Here is a 15,334-nt window from a genome sequence, read left to right on the forward strand (position 1 = left end):
ATTCAGATCTGAACCTTCTGAGGTCCTATGACATTTACCTATTAGGGAGTGTTATTTATGATTTTCCATTACTATAGGGTAAGATTTTTTGGCATTTGTAATAGAATATTTGTTTAGCAAACATTTATTAGACTAATATGTTATGGTTGGTCCTACAGTATTTTGTCATTTTATTCACACCTACCTTAGGCTGAAGAAGCCCACGGCGAAACGTGTCAAAACGATCTAGACAACAAGTTCCGATGCATTTCGTGCCTTCAATGCCTAATGCAAAAAAACTTTTTTTGCCTTGTTGCTATTGTGCCAGAGGAATTTGTATCTATGCTCTTTCATGTATTTACATGATATTTCTTATGTAACACTGCTGAAGCATTTTCTATTTTGCATTGCTGTACTGAGATTTTGTATCTAGCTGTTAGGATTAAGGCACCAGGGTTACACTGGTTTGTGTCCCTGATGATATATTTCCCTTGCCTATAGGTGTTCATTGTTTGCTAGTCTGTCCTGTCATGTTTTCACTATTGTGTCTAGTTGTATAGCACTTTTGTTTATATATTAATACATTTTGTGTACATTGCTATATTTGGGTACTGTTTCTTTGTTTTGCAATTTCCAAAAGTACCTAGCCTTTTTTCTTTTTGGTGAACCTCCAGGTATTAGCTGGAGATCTCCTGCTATTACAACTGATCTCCAGCCGATAGAGATCAGTTCCCCTGGAGAAAATGGCCACTTTGGCAATTGGACTCTATGACATTGAACTCCCGCCCCTCCCCAAATCCCGCCCTCCTCAAGCTCCACCCCAAATCCTGTCGCCGGTGGTGAAAAGGGACCCGGCAGCCCTACTCCCCCATCTTCCTGCACTTCTTGGCCCCACCCACCCACTTCAGCTTCCTTTTCTATACCTACCTAACCATTTCCATTTCCACTGAAACGATTGGGGGGGGGGCAGGCTGGAGCAGGTTTCCCTTCCACACCCACCACATTTTTGCATGACATTAGAGTTGCTACAGCAATTGAACTGTGGTGCGGTTTTTCTGTGACACCTATGCATGTGCACATTTTTTTAATGCAAACCTCTGGGTGTTCCCTCAGGTTTGCAGAAGTGCAAATTGTAGCAGAGGCTGGACCCTTTTTGCAGATATTTCGATCCACACAGGGGCCAGTCTTTGTCTGTTAGGTATAAGGATGGCCACAGTTCAATAGAGTTAAGCACATAAATGGATCAGCACACTATTGTGTTTCACTCATACACTCATTGCATCATTACACTGGTGTTTTTAATGTATTTTTTAGATGAAAAGTGCATGGGATTCATTCTGCATGTTATTTTGCTTTAGACCAGGTATTTCAAAAGCCATGTTAAGAAACTCCATCACATATTGTGCACAATTATCAGACCTCTTCATTTTGATCTATTAACTTAATTTTCTTTCCCCCCATATCCAACAACTGCATCAAATTTTATTTTCAGGAACTTCTCCATAGCCTTCAAGGCACGCTCTGGTAGAATTCTGTGAGAAAGAACGAAACATTAAATTACTTCTTGTACTTGTGGTTTTATTTTTCTTACGTTCTACTTTAAGGCTCTCATTTCTTACCTTTCAAGGAACAGGCTGCATTTCACAAATGGTGGAACGAATATCATTTTTTGGTTGCAAAGTATTCCATCCATGAGTTTACTTGCAACTTTGTCAGGCTCCAGAGTAGGCAATAATCTGAAGTGAAAGGAAAGGATGCATGAAAAGATAAGTCCTTGACAGAATGGTGGATCATAGGAATATTACAATTTGAGATTTATCTCAAATTGATTAAACACAGTTCTAATAGCTTGCCAGAATGTTTTATTTATTTATTTATTTATTTATTTATTTATTTATTTATATGAACAGAATTTAGAGAGTTTTCATAGCAATCCTAAAACAGGTCTACTGAGACACAAGGCCCATTTTATTCAAGAAAGGGTTCTTAAGATTCTTAAGAGGATTAGAACTGCATCATTTCGTGGGGCTATTATTCTACTATTAGGCCTTTTATGCATGGCTGTTTCACTTGCTGTCACCCATCCAACGACTCTGGGTCTTTGTTCTGATTATGCATGCCGTTTCTGACCATCAGAGGTCGCCTCGCTCTCCCCCTGCGTTTCCCCATGTTTTAAAATTCAAGATAAAACAGGTCCCTGCGGGGAAACGCAGGGTAAGAGCGAGGCGACCTCTGATGGTTTGGTCATATGAATATTTGGGGGTTATTTTTGATGACAAATTTTGTCGCAAATAAAAACAATCCTAGGCCATTTATTCATGGAAGGTTTTGCATAGGCTTTTTCACTCTATAGATGCACATTTTCCCCATCCGAATTCTCAAAACTCTGCAGGCGGGTTTATTGTTGAGTTTTGAGAATATGGATGGGGGGGAAAGTGCATCCAGAGAGCAGCAAATCCAAGGCAAAACCTCCCATGCATAAATGGCGCTAGTTAAGGTCAAAAGGGAGAATGGAGCAATCATGAAATTCTTTTTTACAATAGGAGCACACCAATTATTTACTCCTGAATGGCCTGTGGGCCGTAATAAAGACTGAATATCCCCCAGGGAGCTCAGGGTAGTATACATGATTCTCCACATTTCATCCTCTGTGAGGTAGCTTAGGCTCAGAGAGAATGACTGACCAAAGATCATCCAGAGAGCTCCAAGGCATTGTGGGGTTTTGACACCCCCCCCCAGATTCTAGTCCAGTGCCCTTACCTCTACCCCCAATGTGATCTTACCTCTACCCCCAATTATTTATTAATTCGCTGCAATGGTGAATCAGCACAGAAGTGACTGAAACCTCCTATGCTGCACATAGCAAACTACTTTTGACACAATATAGAGTTTCAAAAGCAATTGGTGATACGACATGGGGATAGGCATTCCTTATATTGGAGGGCTTTTACTGCACTGAGACACATAGCAAGCACTGTCAACGAGCATATAAAGCCCACTCACCCTCTTTGCAGCTTACCTTGAACTTGGACGTTTTATAAAGCCAGTGTTTATAAAAACTGGACAAAGGCATGAGGTTTTGATCCCATCTTTTCCCAATGCAGACAATTCTTGAGTCAGGCTTTTATGAAACCCAACAGCTGCAAACTTGCTTGAACTACGGAAAGAAGGAGGGCAGTTTGATTAAACCTTGCCATTATTTCTTAACTAGCCCAAGTTAATCTTTGCTTAGCTTTCTGTGGTGTGGTATTTTGTAAAAAAAAAATACTTTTTGCCATCAAGCTGACTTATGGTGACCCTAAGAACATAAGAAAGGCCCTGCTGGATCAGACCAAGGGCCATCAAGTCCAGCAGTCTGTTCACACAGTGGCCAACCAGGTGCCTCTAGGAAGCCACAAACAAGACGACTGCAGAAGCACCATCCTGCCTGTGTTCCACCGTACCCAAAATAATAGGCATACTCCTCTGATACTAGAGAGAACAGGTATGCAGCATGACTAGTACCCATTCTAACTAATAGCCATGAATACCCCTCTCCTCCATGAATATGTCCACTCCCCTCTTAAAGCCCTCCAACCCTATAGGGTTTTCAAGGCAAAAGAGGTTCAAAGGTGGTTTGCCATTGCCTGCCTCTGAGTCACAATTCTGGTATTCCTTAGAGGTCTCCCATTGAAATACTTACTAGGTTCAGAGTTGAGAATGTTTGACTGGCCCAAGGTCACCCAGCAAGTTTCCATGGCACGAATGGGGATTTGAACCTGGGTTTAACAGATCCTAGTCTGACACCTTAAACACTATGGCCTTTTATGCATGGGTTGGATCTCCCTGGTTGGACCTGGGTTCATTGCACATTAATTTCACCCAATTTGTGGGAAACTGTATGCATTGGCTTGAATGATCAGGGACAATACTGTGTGCTAATCGAGCCATGAATACAGAAAAGCAGTCTCCCAAGCTCAAATCAAGTTCCACCCCTTTAAATGCTGCTCTGTAATTGGCTTACTTCGCAGTGCTCACCGTGAGAGAAGATTTCCTCCCCACCCCAAACCCAACTGCCACATAAAAAAGCATTTTAAGAACAAAAACAAAAAAATGGAGCAATCTGAAAGAAGGGGGAGGGAGAAATCCAAGCCTCGTTTTTAAAAAGCCTTTCTTCTGCTCAGAAAGAGCTCTGAGGAAGCAGGAAGCACTTGAATCCCCGCCTCTTTACACACTGCTTCGTGACTGGCTGTGAGAGAAGCCAATCTTCTGTGTTTCCCCGTTTAGTCATCTGCACTCTGCTTTGAGCCGGGCTGAGCTCAGGGGAGAGGGAAAAGTTGGATTAACAGAGGAATGGAAAGACCTGGGTTGGTATTGCGTCGAAACAGTGTCGAGATACCAAGGAATGGGGTATTGTGCATACTGAAAAGTTAGATCCTGGCTGAAACAGGGAATAAAGGAGGTTACAGCGACGGTGCATAGATGACCGAAATTGTTACCCTAAGTAGGTAGTCTCCACTTTGTGTGTGTGTAACGTGCCATCAAGTCGCAGCCAACTTATGGCGACCCCTTTTAGGGTTTTCATAGCAAGAGACTAACAGAGGTGGTTTGCCAGTGCCTTCCTCTGCACAGCAACCCTGGTATTCCTTGGTGGTCTCCCATCCAAATACTAACCAGAGCTGACCCTGCTTAGCTTCTGAGATCTGACGGGATCAGGCTAACCTGGGCCATCCAGGTCAGGGCAGTTTCCACTTTAGCTGGGAGAATTAGTGGGAGACAGAGAGCAAGAGGGGGTAGCTGGGATCTATAACCTATGCATACTCAGATAGCCCTGGGGGAAAACTCTTAAACGGACAAGTAGTTGTAGCTGATTGCTAAAACAGATAAGCAACCATTATCCAAAAATTAGAGTCTTAACAAACAAGCTTGTTACTTTTGGCAGAAGATCACTTATTATTAACCAGCATTATTAATGCTGCTCTCAACCAAAGAATCTCTTCTACAAGATCAGATGCTAACAGATAACTTCATCGATTGCTTCCAAAGTATTGTCCACTACTCAAGTGATCTACGCTCAAACAGCAAAAAAAGAAAAGAAAAAGGTTGGCAACACCATTTGGATGCACTGATTCCAGCCATTTTTGATGAGAAAACAGGGACTATGGATACAGACCACAAATGTTCAGGAAACCATTTCTATTATCTACCATCAAAGACTCAAAAATGGCAGCTGTTTTAACTTTCAGTTTTCCAATGATGTTCCCCAGACTAATAATATTCTATGCAGCAGCTAATGGCACACTGAATCCTCCTATCATAACAAAATGTTTCTGTTTGCCTAGGCTTGTAATTAACAGGCTGCTCTTTTAACACTGTCCTTATTGTCTGTTTTTAGTTTGAAAAGTATTCATCTCAAGCTGCTCAATTATCTACATTTTTATGCTCTGGTTGATTTTTTAAAATGGCGAGTTGTAAATTACAACATTTAATGTTTTATCTTGCTTTATTTTGTAAGCTGCCTAGGGCAGCAGCCCTGGAGAGGCAGCATAGTTCCCCCTGCCCAATAAATAAATAATAAATTAATATACACTGAGGAAGAATACTTTTCAACATTTTTTTAAATCTAGAAGCATAGTGGCACCTTAAAGACTAATAACACGTAATCTGGCATAAGATCTTGTGAGTCAGAGCTCAGATGGATGGAGTACATCCAAAGAGATATACTGATACTCGTAGTTACAAGAAGCAGATGGGCAGGTGTGAGGCAGTATTGCAAAGACAGGCTAGTTTGAATCAGAGAGAAATAAATCCATACAGAGTGGGTGAGGTCCATTCCCTTTAGAAGATGGGCAGAATACAATAAACATAAAATCTAATCCAGGGAGGGTGTGAAACGAGATAAGTAGAACTAATTAACAAATACAAAGGGCAGGTCATGCTGAGCTGTTAACTTTTATAATCAGTGAGGAAACCCAAGGCCTTTTCTCAACATTTGAGGGAGAGATAGGATTATATTGGAGTCTTAAGAGGCCCAATGAATCATGACTGCAGTTAGAAAGAATTCAGGTCAAGCACACAATAAAACAGAGTCAAAGACTTGTTCCTTAATCAAACAAAAATTCTTTACTGTACTAAAATTAGGAAGGGTAACATGGAATAAAGCAATTAACATCTTTCTATCTAGTTCCCTATAAGTCTTGCTAAAAGTATTAGCAGGTTTCTAAGGCTTAAAATCCCTTTTGTCTGTCTCTTAGCCCAAGAGAGCTAAGAACAGACATCTTGCTTAATATACATACCAATAAGAAACCAGGAAAGGAACCACTACGTGCCCTCCAGCTGATGCAACTGTGACAATATGGCCGTGGTTCTTTTTCATCATTGCTGGCAGGAAGGCTTTCGTTGTCTTCAAGCACGTTTTGAAAGAAGGGAAAGAAAATTTAGATGCTGATGCTTCTCAATAAAAAATATGTACATTCTTTAACTTAATATATATTTGTTTTCCTTGACCTGAAATGGCCCCGTGGAGCTGCTATTCGCCTCACTGGGGAAATACGCGTGTAGTCCACAAACATGGCTCCCCAGTGGAGCAAATAGTGATTCTTTGGGGTCATTTTAGGTAAAGAAAATGGCATGGGGAGGGGAGAGATGTAAAATTTCCAGAAATTTTGAAACCACGGGAACAAAACACATTTTTTCCCTTTTCCCCGCAGAAAAAAACAACAACAGAATTTTTGGGAAACATTGACATATATGACCTATCAAACCTAAACAAATTTTACCATTTTAACAACATAAAATGCATCATTTATAACTTACCCTGCATATAAAATTACAATATTTGACATATTTATGGAATTTAAGTTATAAATGCCTCAGTTTTGTATAAGCAAAGTTGCAAATATAGCCAATACTTGACAGAAAACTGCAAGCTGGTGCATCCTATGCTATCTTAGCACAGGTACCTTAATTTTTTGCTATCTGGTTAGAGTGAGCAAAGTTCTCAACGAAAATTTCTGTTTTCCTCTGAGGCTCTAGTGCAATTTCTGCCCCATCTCCTTCAGATCTTTCCCCCACCCTCCTGCAAAATAGGGCAATAAGCTCCTTTTTACTGTGGGTAAATGTGTCTCAGTGGTTTGAGGGAGAAGTGAAAAGGTCAACCACGGCAAGTCAAAAGGACAACAGAAGGCATGCAGCTGTTGAGAAACAATGAAAGCCCTGCATGCTCCCCTCATGAAGATCGGTTATTCTTCTAGACACAGAAATACATCTTGGATTTAAGAGCCGTATATGGCCACCTTGTCTTTAAAAGCATTTTATTCTAAAAGAGAAAATATTTTATAGGAGTTTTTTTCCAGTACCCCCCCCCCAAATTTCAATTTTTTCCATCATAAAAATTGAAAAAGAGGCCTCCGAAAAAAACACGGAAAAAACAATTCCCCAAAAAAATTTTCATCCCCCGCCCAGGCTTTCACATTTTCTAGCCCACCACAGTGCTGATCCAAATTTGCCTCCTCTGCTCCGGGAAATTCACTTTTGAGTGCGAACCTCAGATGATGTCTGGGAGACAGGAACCATGGTGGATAACTAAATGGTATAATAGTACCCTTTGAAATAGTAGAAATAGAATCAGAAATCAAAAGGTTTAATAGTGGGATCTACAATCCTTAATGAAAATGAATGAGAAGTGGAAAATAATTGAATATAAGCGGTAGCATCAGTGGAAAAGAGTCAGGGCTCTAAATGAGGAAACGAGGAGGGTTGCGGCCGTGCTAGAAGAATCCAAGAAGTGAAGTCTTTTTATTCTATATTCTTCCCCCCTTCCTGTTTTTCCTTTCTGTACCCTGGAAAATTTTAATAAAATATATATATTTTAAAAAGAAACCATGGAATGGGGACAAACAAACAGACACAAGGGTTGAAAACGCATGGTCACATTATCCTCCTTTAATCTCTGTTTTAGCCAGGATCGAACACACATTAGGTGAAACGCACGCGTTCGATCCTGGCTGAATCCTGGCTGAAACAGGGATTAAAGGAGGATAAAGTGGCCATGCGTTTTCGACCAAGGACAACATATAATGTATTCAGGTTCTCAGCCTCACCTATCTCACAGGTTTGCTGTGAGCATAAAATGGAGTAAAGAAGAGCCATGTAAAGCACCTGCAGCTCCTTGGAGGAAGGGCAGGATGAACACGTACATTCAGATACACAACGCATAGCTAAACTGTGGAACTCCCTGCCCCAGGATGTGGTGATGGCTGCCAACTTGGAAGGCTTTAAGAGGGGAGTGGACATGTTTATGGAAGAGAGGAGTATTCATGGCTACTTGTAAAAATGGATACTAGTCATGATGCATGCCTATTCTCTCCAGGATCAGAGGAGCATGCCGAATATATTGGGTGTTGTGAAACACAGGGATGGTGCTGCTGCAGTTGTCTTCTTTGAGGGCTTCCTAGAGGCACCTGGTTGGCCACTGTGTGAACAGACTGCTGGACTTAATGGGCCTTGGTCTGATCCAGCATGGCTTTTCTTATGTTATTAAAAGTATAGTGTTCCTTGAGAGTCTTTGTAGTTAACTGCTTATTTTAAAATGTTGCATTGTTGGGAGGCGGGGGGTGCACAAATAATCATGCTAGGGGAGAGGCCGGGACTAGGTGGTAGAACATCTTCTTGGCATGCAGAAAGTCCCAGGTTCAATCCCTGGCCTCTCCAGTTAAGGATCAGATGGTAGGTAATGTGAAAGACCTCTGCCTGAGTCCCTGGAGAGCTGCTTCCAAATTGAGTAGACAGTACTGATTTTGATGGACCAATGGTCTGATTCAGTATATGGCAGCTTCATGTGTCCATGCTCAAAATTCAAACTGTTCCTTCTTTCAGCTCTCTTAGGAACATCTTTTATTTATCTAATTTATTTAAAACATTTCTGTCCAGCCTTGCCTCCTCAGACTCAAGGCAGCTGGATCATTAGCTAGGGGATAATGAATATTCCAATCACAGCGTTGCAATTCCAATTTTTGGAAGATATAGAGTTAGGATTATGTATTTTCTTATGGTCAGCAATAAACCATGTACAATTCAGAACAGTATGTTTGGCTTGTCTTGATGCACTCGTTGTTTCCAATACTGTAAAGTGTTAAGACTCCAATGATAATTACCCAGTGATGAGCAAGAATGTTGACCTCAAACGTTTTCTGTATCAGATTGTCCTGAGTGGAAAGCAGATCTGCTGCTGCCACCACTCCAGCATTATTCACCAGGATACTCACATCTCCAACATCTCTTTTCACCTTTAAAATGCAAGAAATAGATATCATGTAAATTCAGCAATCGTCAAAGTTAAGCTGGTACTTACTGAATTGGAAATACCATTAAATTGAATCAGTTTTTCATGTAAAGCCTCATTGGAGGTCTCACCCAGACAGGAAGGTAGGGTTGCCAGCTCCGGGTTGGGAAATACCTAGAAATTTTGGGGGCAGAGCCTGAAGAGGGCGGGGTTTGGGGAGGGGAGGGACTTCAATGCTATAGAGTCCAATTGCCAAAGCGGCCATTTTCTCCAGGTGAAATGCTCTCTATCGGCTGGAGATCAGTTGTAATAGCAGGAGATCTCCATCTAGTACCTGGAGGTTGGCAACCCTACAGAAAGGCACAGTAAACACTGAGGAAGTGAAACAAATAAAGTGAACTTTTAAAAAGTCTAGCAGCCAATTCACAGCTATTATGAATTTTCTTTACGTGATCATCCCCATGTATGGGGCCTTGTGGACATACCAAGGTTCACTTTTGAAGCAATTTTTACAGTTGCATTAGCACTGGAAAGCTGTGATGTGATCATGGAAACTGTTCTATTATATCCACGGGCCACCTGTTCATAGGTAAAAATAAGTCCTTTGGTCCTTTCTTACATGCCCAGGGAGATACCGATTGCGACTTTGGGGTCAGGAAGCAATTTTCCTCCAGGCCAGATTGACCAGGGATCCTAGAGGGTTTTTGTTGCCATCTTCTGGGCATGGAGTAGGGGTCACTGGTGGTGGTGTGTGTGGGTGGTGGGTGGGAGGTAGTTGTGAATTTCCTGTATTGTGCAGGGGGTTGGAATAGATGACCCTGGTAACCCTTTCAACTCTATGATTGTAAGTCAATATCTAATGACAACCATAAAGAAAAAAATAGCAATGAAAAGACTGTGTGAACCAGTCCTAGGCCAGGCATTGATATACTAAATAGAATTTACCCCTGCCTTTAGAGTGCTTTTCGTCCTATCCCTCTGTTGATATATATCGACAGTTTGAAATAAACTTGAACAGAATTTCTTATTTGACTGATGGGCATTTAAGAAGATTGATTTAACAGTCACATTTCTGCTTCCTGAGTTTTACAATGCAAACACTAAGTCTAATAAGCTGCAGCCAAACATATTTTGACTCTTGCAAAACATCTTTCTCCTTAGACGTTTTCAAAGCTCCCATCAAGCAAAAATATAGGCATTTGTAAGACCTTGACATCAATTTGCATCATTAAAGTACAAAATACCTAAAAAGTGTTGCCCCTAATGATTTATACCATAGAAGAGTGAAAATCTTTGAGTAATGCCCTTTCTTGCTTAAATAATGAATCTGTTAAGAAGGTATGTAGCAGAAAGAGGAATCTTCCAGGCATATTTGCCACTTTTTAAAAGAAGCTGCTTTGCTTTAAGATCTTTGTTAGCATTCTTTTTGGCCAGTCCGGGGGAACCTTGAGGTCTCATTCACAGCAATTCTCACCTTCTCTGCAGTGCTGTAGATTTCTTCTCTGTTGCTGCAGTCCACTACAAATGCATAGGTGGTGGCTCCCAGCTTTCTGCATGCTTCAGCTGTTTCCTCAATGCCATGCTGCAAAAGCAATCTTGATAATTTCTTTGCACCCTACTAGTCGTGTGTAACTGGGTTAACAAAACAAGGTGTAACTTCAGCAGTGACTTCTACACATGTTCAATGCCTAGGGTTGCCAACCTCCAGGTGGTTACAATAAATGAAAACACCTGTGCCGGAATTAACAAAGTTAAAGAAAATGGCGGCACGGAGGCTCAAAAATACAACACCACACTGGAGAATCACAAAAATCAATATATATAATAATAATAATACCGGGCATTAATTCATGCCAAACCAAAAAGTACAAGCATCTTGCAACAATAATAATATACACATCTCAAAAGAAACCAAACACAAATTCCTGAAACGGGCGGGATGCACTCGTCCCGGAGAATCAAATAGTCCCAAAATAATGAGGTCCAAAGGTACAACAAGAAAAAACAACGGAGAACAAAGGAGGACGCGTGGCTAGTCGTTGGTGCACGTTTCAAAAGCTTTCTTCAGCTCCAACAAAGTTCATGAATGGGTGGTAGGTTGCAACCAGGAATGTCTCGAACTAGGTGCCAGTGGCGCACCAGGATCTTCTTGATGTCATATGATAAATGAGAATATTGAAAGGAAGCTACTATTCTCAGGTCAGTGGGATGTTGAGCTGATGAAGAATCTCTCTGGAGAAGATGTTCTCCAGATCTTCTGTAGTTCAAGACATTCCTCCTTGCAACCTACCACCCATTCTTGGAATGCGGAAAACACTCTCTATATGAGACATGCTGGTCAAAACAGATCTTTCTCCCATGAAGGAGCAATTACAAATTAAAGGCCATTATAAATGTGGCCACTGCTCCATGTGTCATTACAGCTTGCCTATAAAGGACGTTCATTCTACCACTTCCAACTTCTCTTACACTTTGCAACAGTTCAGCAACTGTAGTACGGCCATGTCTGTGTACGCGGTTCTCTGCCCGTGTTGTCTGATGTACATTGGGTGCTCGTCCTGCCCTGTCTGCCTTAGGATCGGTGAACACAGGGTGCGCATACACACATGGAATGGTCCAGCATTATGTACATGCACACCATTCAGACACAGATATTTTGTTCTTTGTTCTTTGGCAGTTTAAATCAAAACCCTATCACATTCAGGATACAAAAAAGATTTTACTTCAACAAGAATCTCGCCTGATTCATGCGTTTCAAACTCTTATACCTAAAGGTTTGAACAATGAGTTCGATCTTTCCTGCTTCATTTGATCTATAGCAGCCTGCTTTCACTCTGTTCCTTCAATACTGTCCCTTTAAGACTAGCGTTTACTTCTGCCTCCTCAGCCAGCCTTTCTGCACCTTTTGGCTTTCCATATAAAAAGACTTCCCTTTCCCTTTCACTCTACCGCCTACAACATAAGAAATTATATGTGCACTTGAATTCTTATTGACACATTTTTCTTCTAGGTGAGCATGTATTATGTGTTGTGACTGCTAGTTTTATTGTCTTATTGCTTTATGGTTAAAAATGTTCCTTCAATGACTTAGCATGATTGTTTGTTAATTTCACAGCTGACGGTCCACAGACAATGTGTTTACTTTCCAAATGGAACATAAAGTCCTTAGTTGTCATGAACTTTGTTGGAGCTGAAGAAAGCTTTTGAAACGTGCACCAACGACTAGCCACACGTCCTCCTTTGTTCTCCGTTGTTTTTTCTTGTTGTACCTTTGGACCTCATTATTTTGGGACTATTTGATTCTCCGGGACGAGTGCATCCCGCCCGTTTCAGGAATTTGTGTTTGGTTTCTTTGAGATGTGTATATTATTATTGTTGCAAGATGCTTGTACTTTTTGGTTTGGCATGAATTAATGCCCGGTATTATTATTATTAGATATATTGATTTTTGTGATTCTCCAGTGTGGTGTTGTACTTTTGAGCCTCCGTGCCGCCAACCTCCAGGTGGTGGCTGGAGATCTCCCGCTATTACAACTGATCTCCAGGTGATAGAAATCAGTTCTCCTGGAGAAAATGGCAATTGGATTCTATGGCATTGAAGTCCCCTCTCCAAACCCCACCCTCAGGCTCCACCCCCAAAATCTCCAGGTATTTCCCAACTCAGAGCTGGCGACCCTATCAATGCCATGACTCAACCCTGGAACACATGAAGTACCTGACATTAAAAAATAGAGAGCCTAAGTATCTGCCAAGTGTTTCTCCTTTAATGTCAATTACACCCAAACAGAAGTTTGCATTTGACCACCAGCAGTGGCCACGTATAGAAAAATGCTCTCTCTACACCCTGTATTTATCCAGTGTTATGTTGCCTGTTCTCATTATTTGATCCATACTGGTGAGTACCCTCCTGTAGAGTTAAGACCATTAGAATTCTTATTTGCAAAATTACAGTAAAAGCTGTGTTATCCAGCACTTTATTATCCAGACAACTCAATTAACCAGCATCTGTCCCAGCAAGATGTCCTGGGGTAGGACACCCATCCCTGCACTTACCAGTCACTGGGAAGAAGTGGGAGGAAGGCCGGCTGCTTGCTTGGCTCACCACTGCTGATCCACTCCCTCAGTGCTGAAGCTGCCACGTAAGTTGGGCCTTCTGAAGGCCCTGCAGCATGTGGTGAGGACAGCTGCAAACCTAGTGCCTTTAAGGATGTTGTGAAGTACAGAGGGGCCAGCAGACAGCAAAGGAGCTGGCCCAAGACAAGCTGTGAGCACAACATGCTGGGCAAGATAGCTCCCCCTCCCCCTGAAGTCTGCACTTAAAAGGAGAGGTCCAGGAAAGAAGAGGAAAAACCACACCGTCCTCTGCAGGCTGTCTCCCCCACTACCTTTTCTGTCACTTCTCTCTGACCACCAAAGCTATCTTGGAAGAGTGCCACCATGTAACGTTAGCAGTCTGGGCTGCCACCAGCACTCAAGGCATAGCTCTACCTTGCATTTCCAGCTGATCCCAGGAAGGCTGTAGAAACTCTAAACCACTGGTGGTAGACCTCATCCTGCCGTTAACTGCCCACTCAAGAAAAAGAAGATTTCCAATCTATTAGATTCCATTTTAGGACTATCAACCAATTGGAGGGCAATCTGCTTAACGAAAGCTAGATACCCAGGAGCTGTAACCGAACACTCACAACATGGAGATTACCTTTTTAAAATACATTTTTTAAAATGGCGTTCAAATGGACAAGGATAAGAGACTACAGAAATATCTCATTCTCTAACCATGACCCTAGTAGGAATGACAGCTATGTCTGTAGCACTGCTCTATGATCAATCCAAACCATTAAAGGCATTTTTGGAAGTTGAATGTACTCAAAGTCACCTTGGATTTGAAACCCATTTTCCATGCCTGTCTTAAAACAGAGAAAGATCTGCAAAGCGCAATTGATCCACAAAGAAATATTTGATCAATGTTATAAAATAATAATTAAAATCTGGCCATTTTTACCTTAATTCTTTCTATATCTAGAGTACAAAATTAAATTCTGTCTGAGTCTGCAACCGTCAGCATATTTATTTGGAAGTAAATTCCACTGAAATTAATTGGGGCTTACTTCTAAGTAACACCATAGATAAATCATCATAATTACTTACAACTGAATTACATTTTTTCCTAACCGAGTATTTCTCTTTCCTGTTAATTCTCTGATCTAAAATGGGGGAATGATTTCTACCTTGTTTATATCCCAGAGAACCAATCTGCTTTGCTGCTTGGCAAATTTGTAAGCTGTAAGTCTTCCAAGGCCGTGTCCTGCTCCTGTGATAAGCACAATTTCACCACTGATGGATTTTCTCTTTGCAGGAATGAAAAGTTTCACCAAAGCCTCCACATAAGAATAGATTATGATGACTAAAAGCCCGAGGAAATCCAGTAAGAGATTCATTCTTCTTCCTTTTACACACACACTTTCAACCCGCTATGACTGACTGTAAACTGGACTTTGTAATAAAGTGTGCTATTCATTTACTAGAGATAAGACACATCGTCCAATAAAGTTTTAAAAAGCTGCTAGAACAGAAAAATCATGAGTTCTGTGATGTTCTCTCAAATACCCCCTTGCATCCTCTTCTTAGCAATACTGCTTACGTTGAAAAGATAGTCTGAAATCTTTAGACACATGAAGTTTGTATGTATATTTTTGCCTTAAGTTCTGTGTCTGTACCCAACGTCACTGCACAAAATTTAGAAATACTGTCTGCAGAGGGGCAGAAGTGTGCCTTATGTGTGCATTATTTATATTGTCCTGGAATTTCTTTTAGGCACGCTGGGTCACCCTAAAATTTGAATCTGTAAACAACCACGCCCAAACCAGAGACTCCTTAACCAGAAAACAAAATTTATTTAACGTGAATGGGCTCTAAGAACAGAAGGTTCAGCCCCCCCTACTGGAGTTTACACACTACATTTATAGTTATGGGAAACAGGTACTTTGTTACAACCTGCAACATACATACACTTTTGGCAGCCTAACATATGATTGATTAACTACCTTACCAATGTACTGCATTTATTGTTCACCTGTCTTGTTGCAACTCGGG

At 41.2% G+C, this 15,334-nt stretch overlaps 1 protein-coding gene across 1 annotated transcript; it reads right to left on the minus strand.

The window, feature by feature from the left end:
* Positions 1-1,420: 1,420 nt before the first annotated feature.
* Positions 1,421-14,746, minus strand: LOC130482927 (estradiol 17-beta-dehydrogenase 11-like). The gene is made up of 7 exons (XM_056855806.1): positions 14,470-14,746; positions 10,716-10,823; positions 9,114-9,245; positions 6,255-6,361; positions 2,999-3,136; positions 1,599-1,715; positions 1,421-1,511 (listed from the first exon to the last, which is right to left on the minus strand). The coding sequence occupies exons 1-7, from the start codon at positions 14,677-14,679 to the stop codon at positions 1,421-1,423; spliced, it is 903 nt and encodes a 300-aa protein (XP_056711784.1). The 5' UTR covers positions 14,680-14,746.
* Positions 14,747-15,334: the final 588 nt, after the last annotated feature.

This window comes from Euleptes europaea, chromosome 9, assembly GCF_029931775.1.
Source record: "Euleptes europaea isolate rEulEur1 chromosome 9, rEulEur1.hap1, whole genome shotgun sequence".
Taxonomy (NCBI): domain Eukaryota; kingdom Metazoa; phylum Chordata; class Lepidosauria; order Squamata; family Sphaerodactylidae; genus Euleptes; species Euleptes europaea.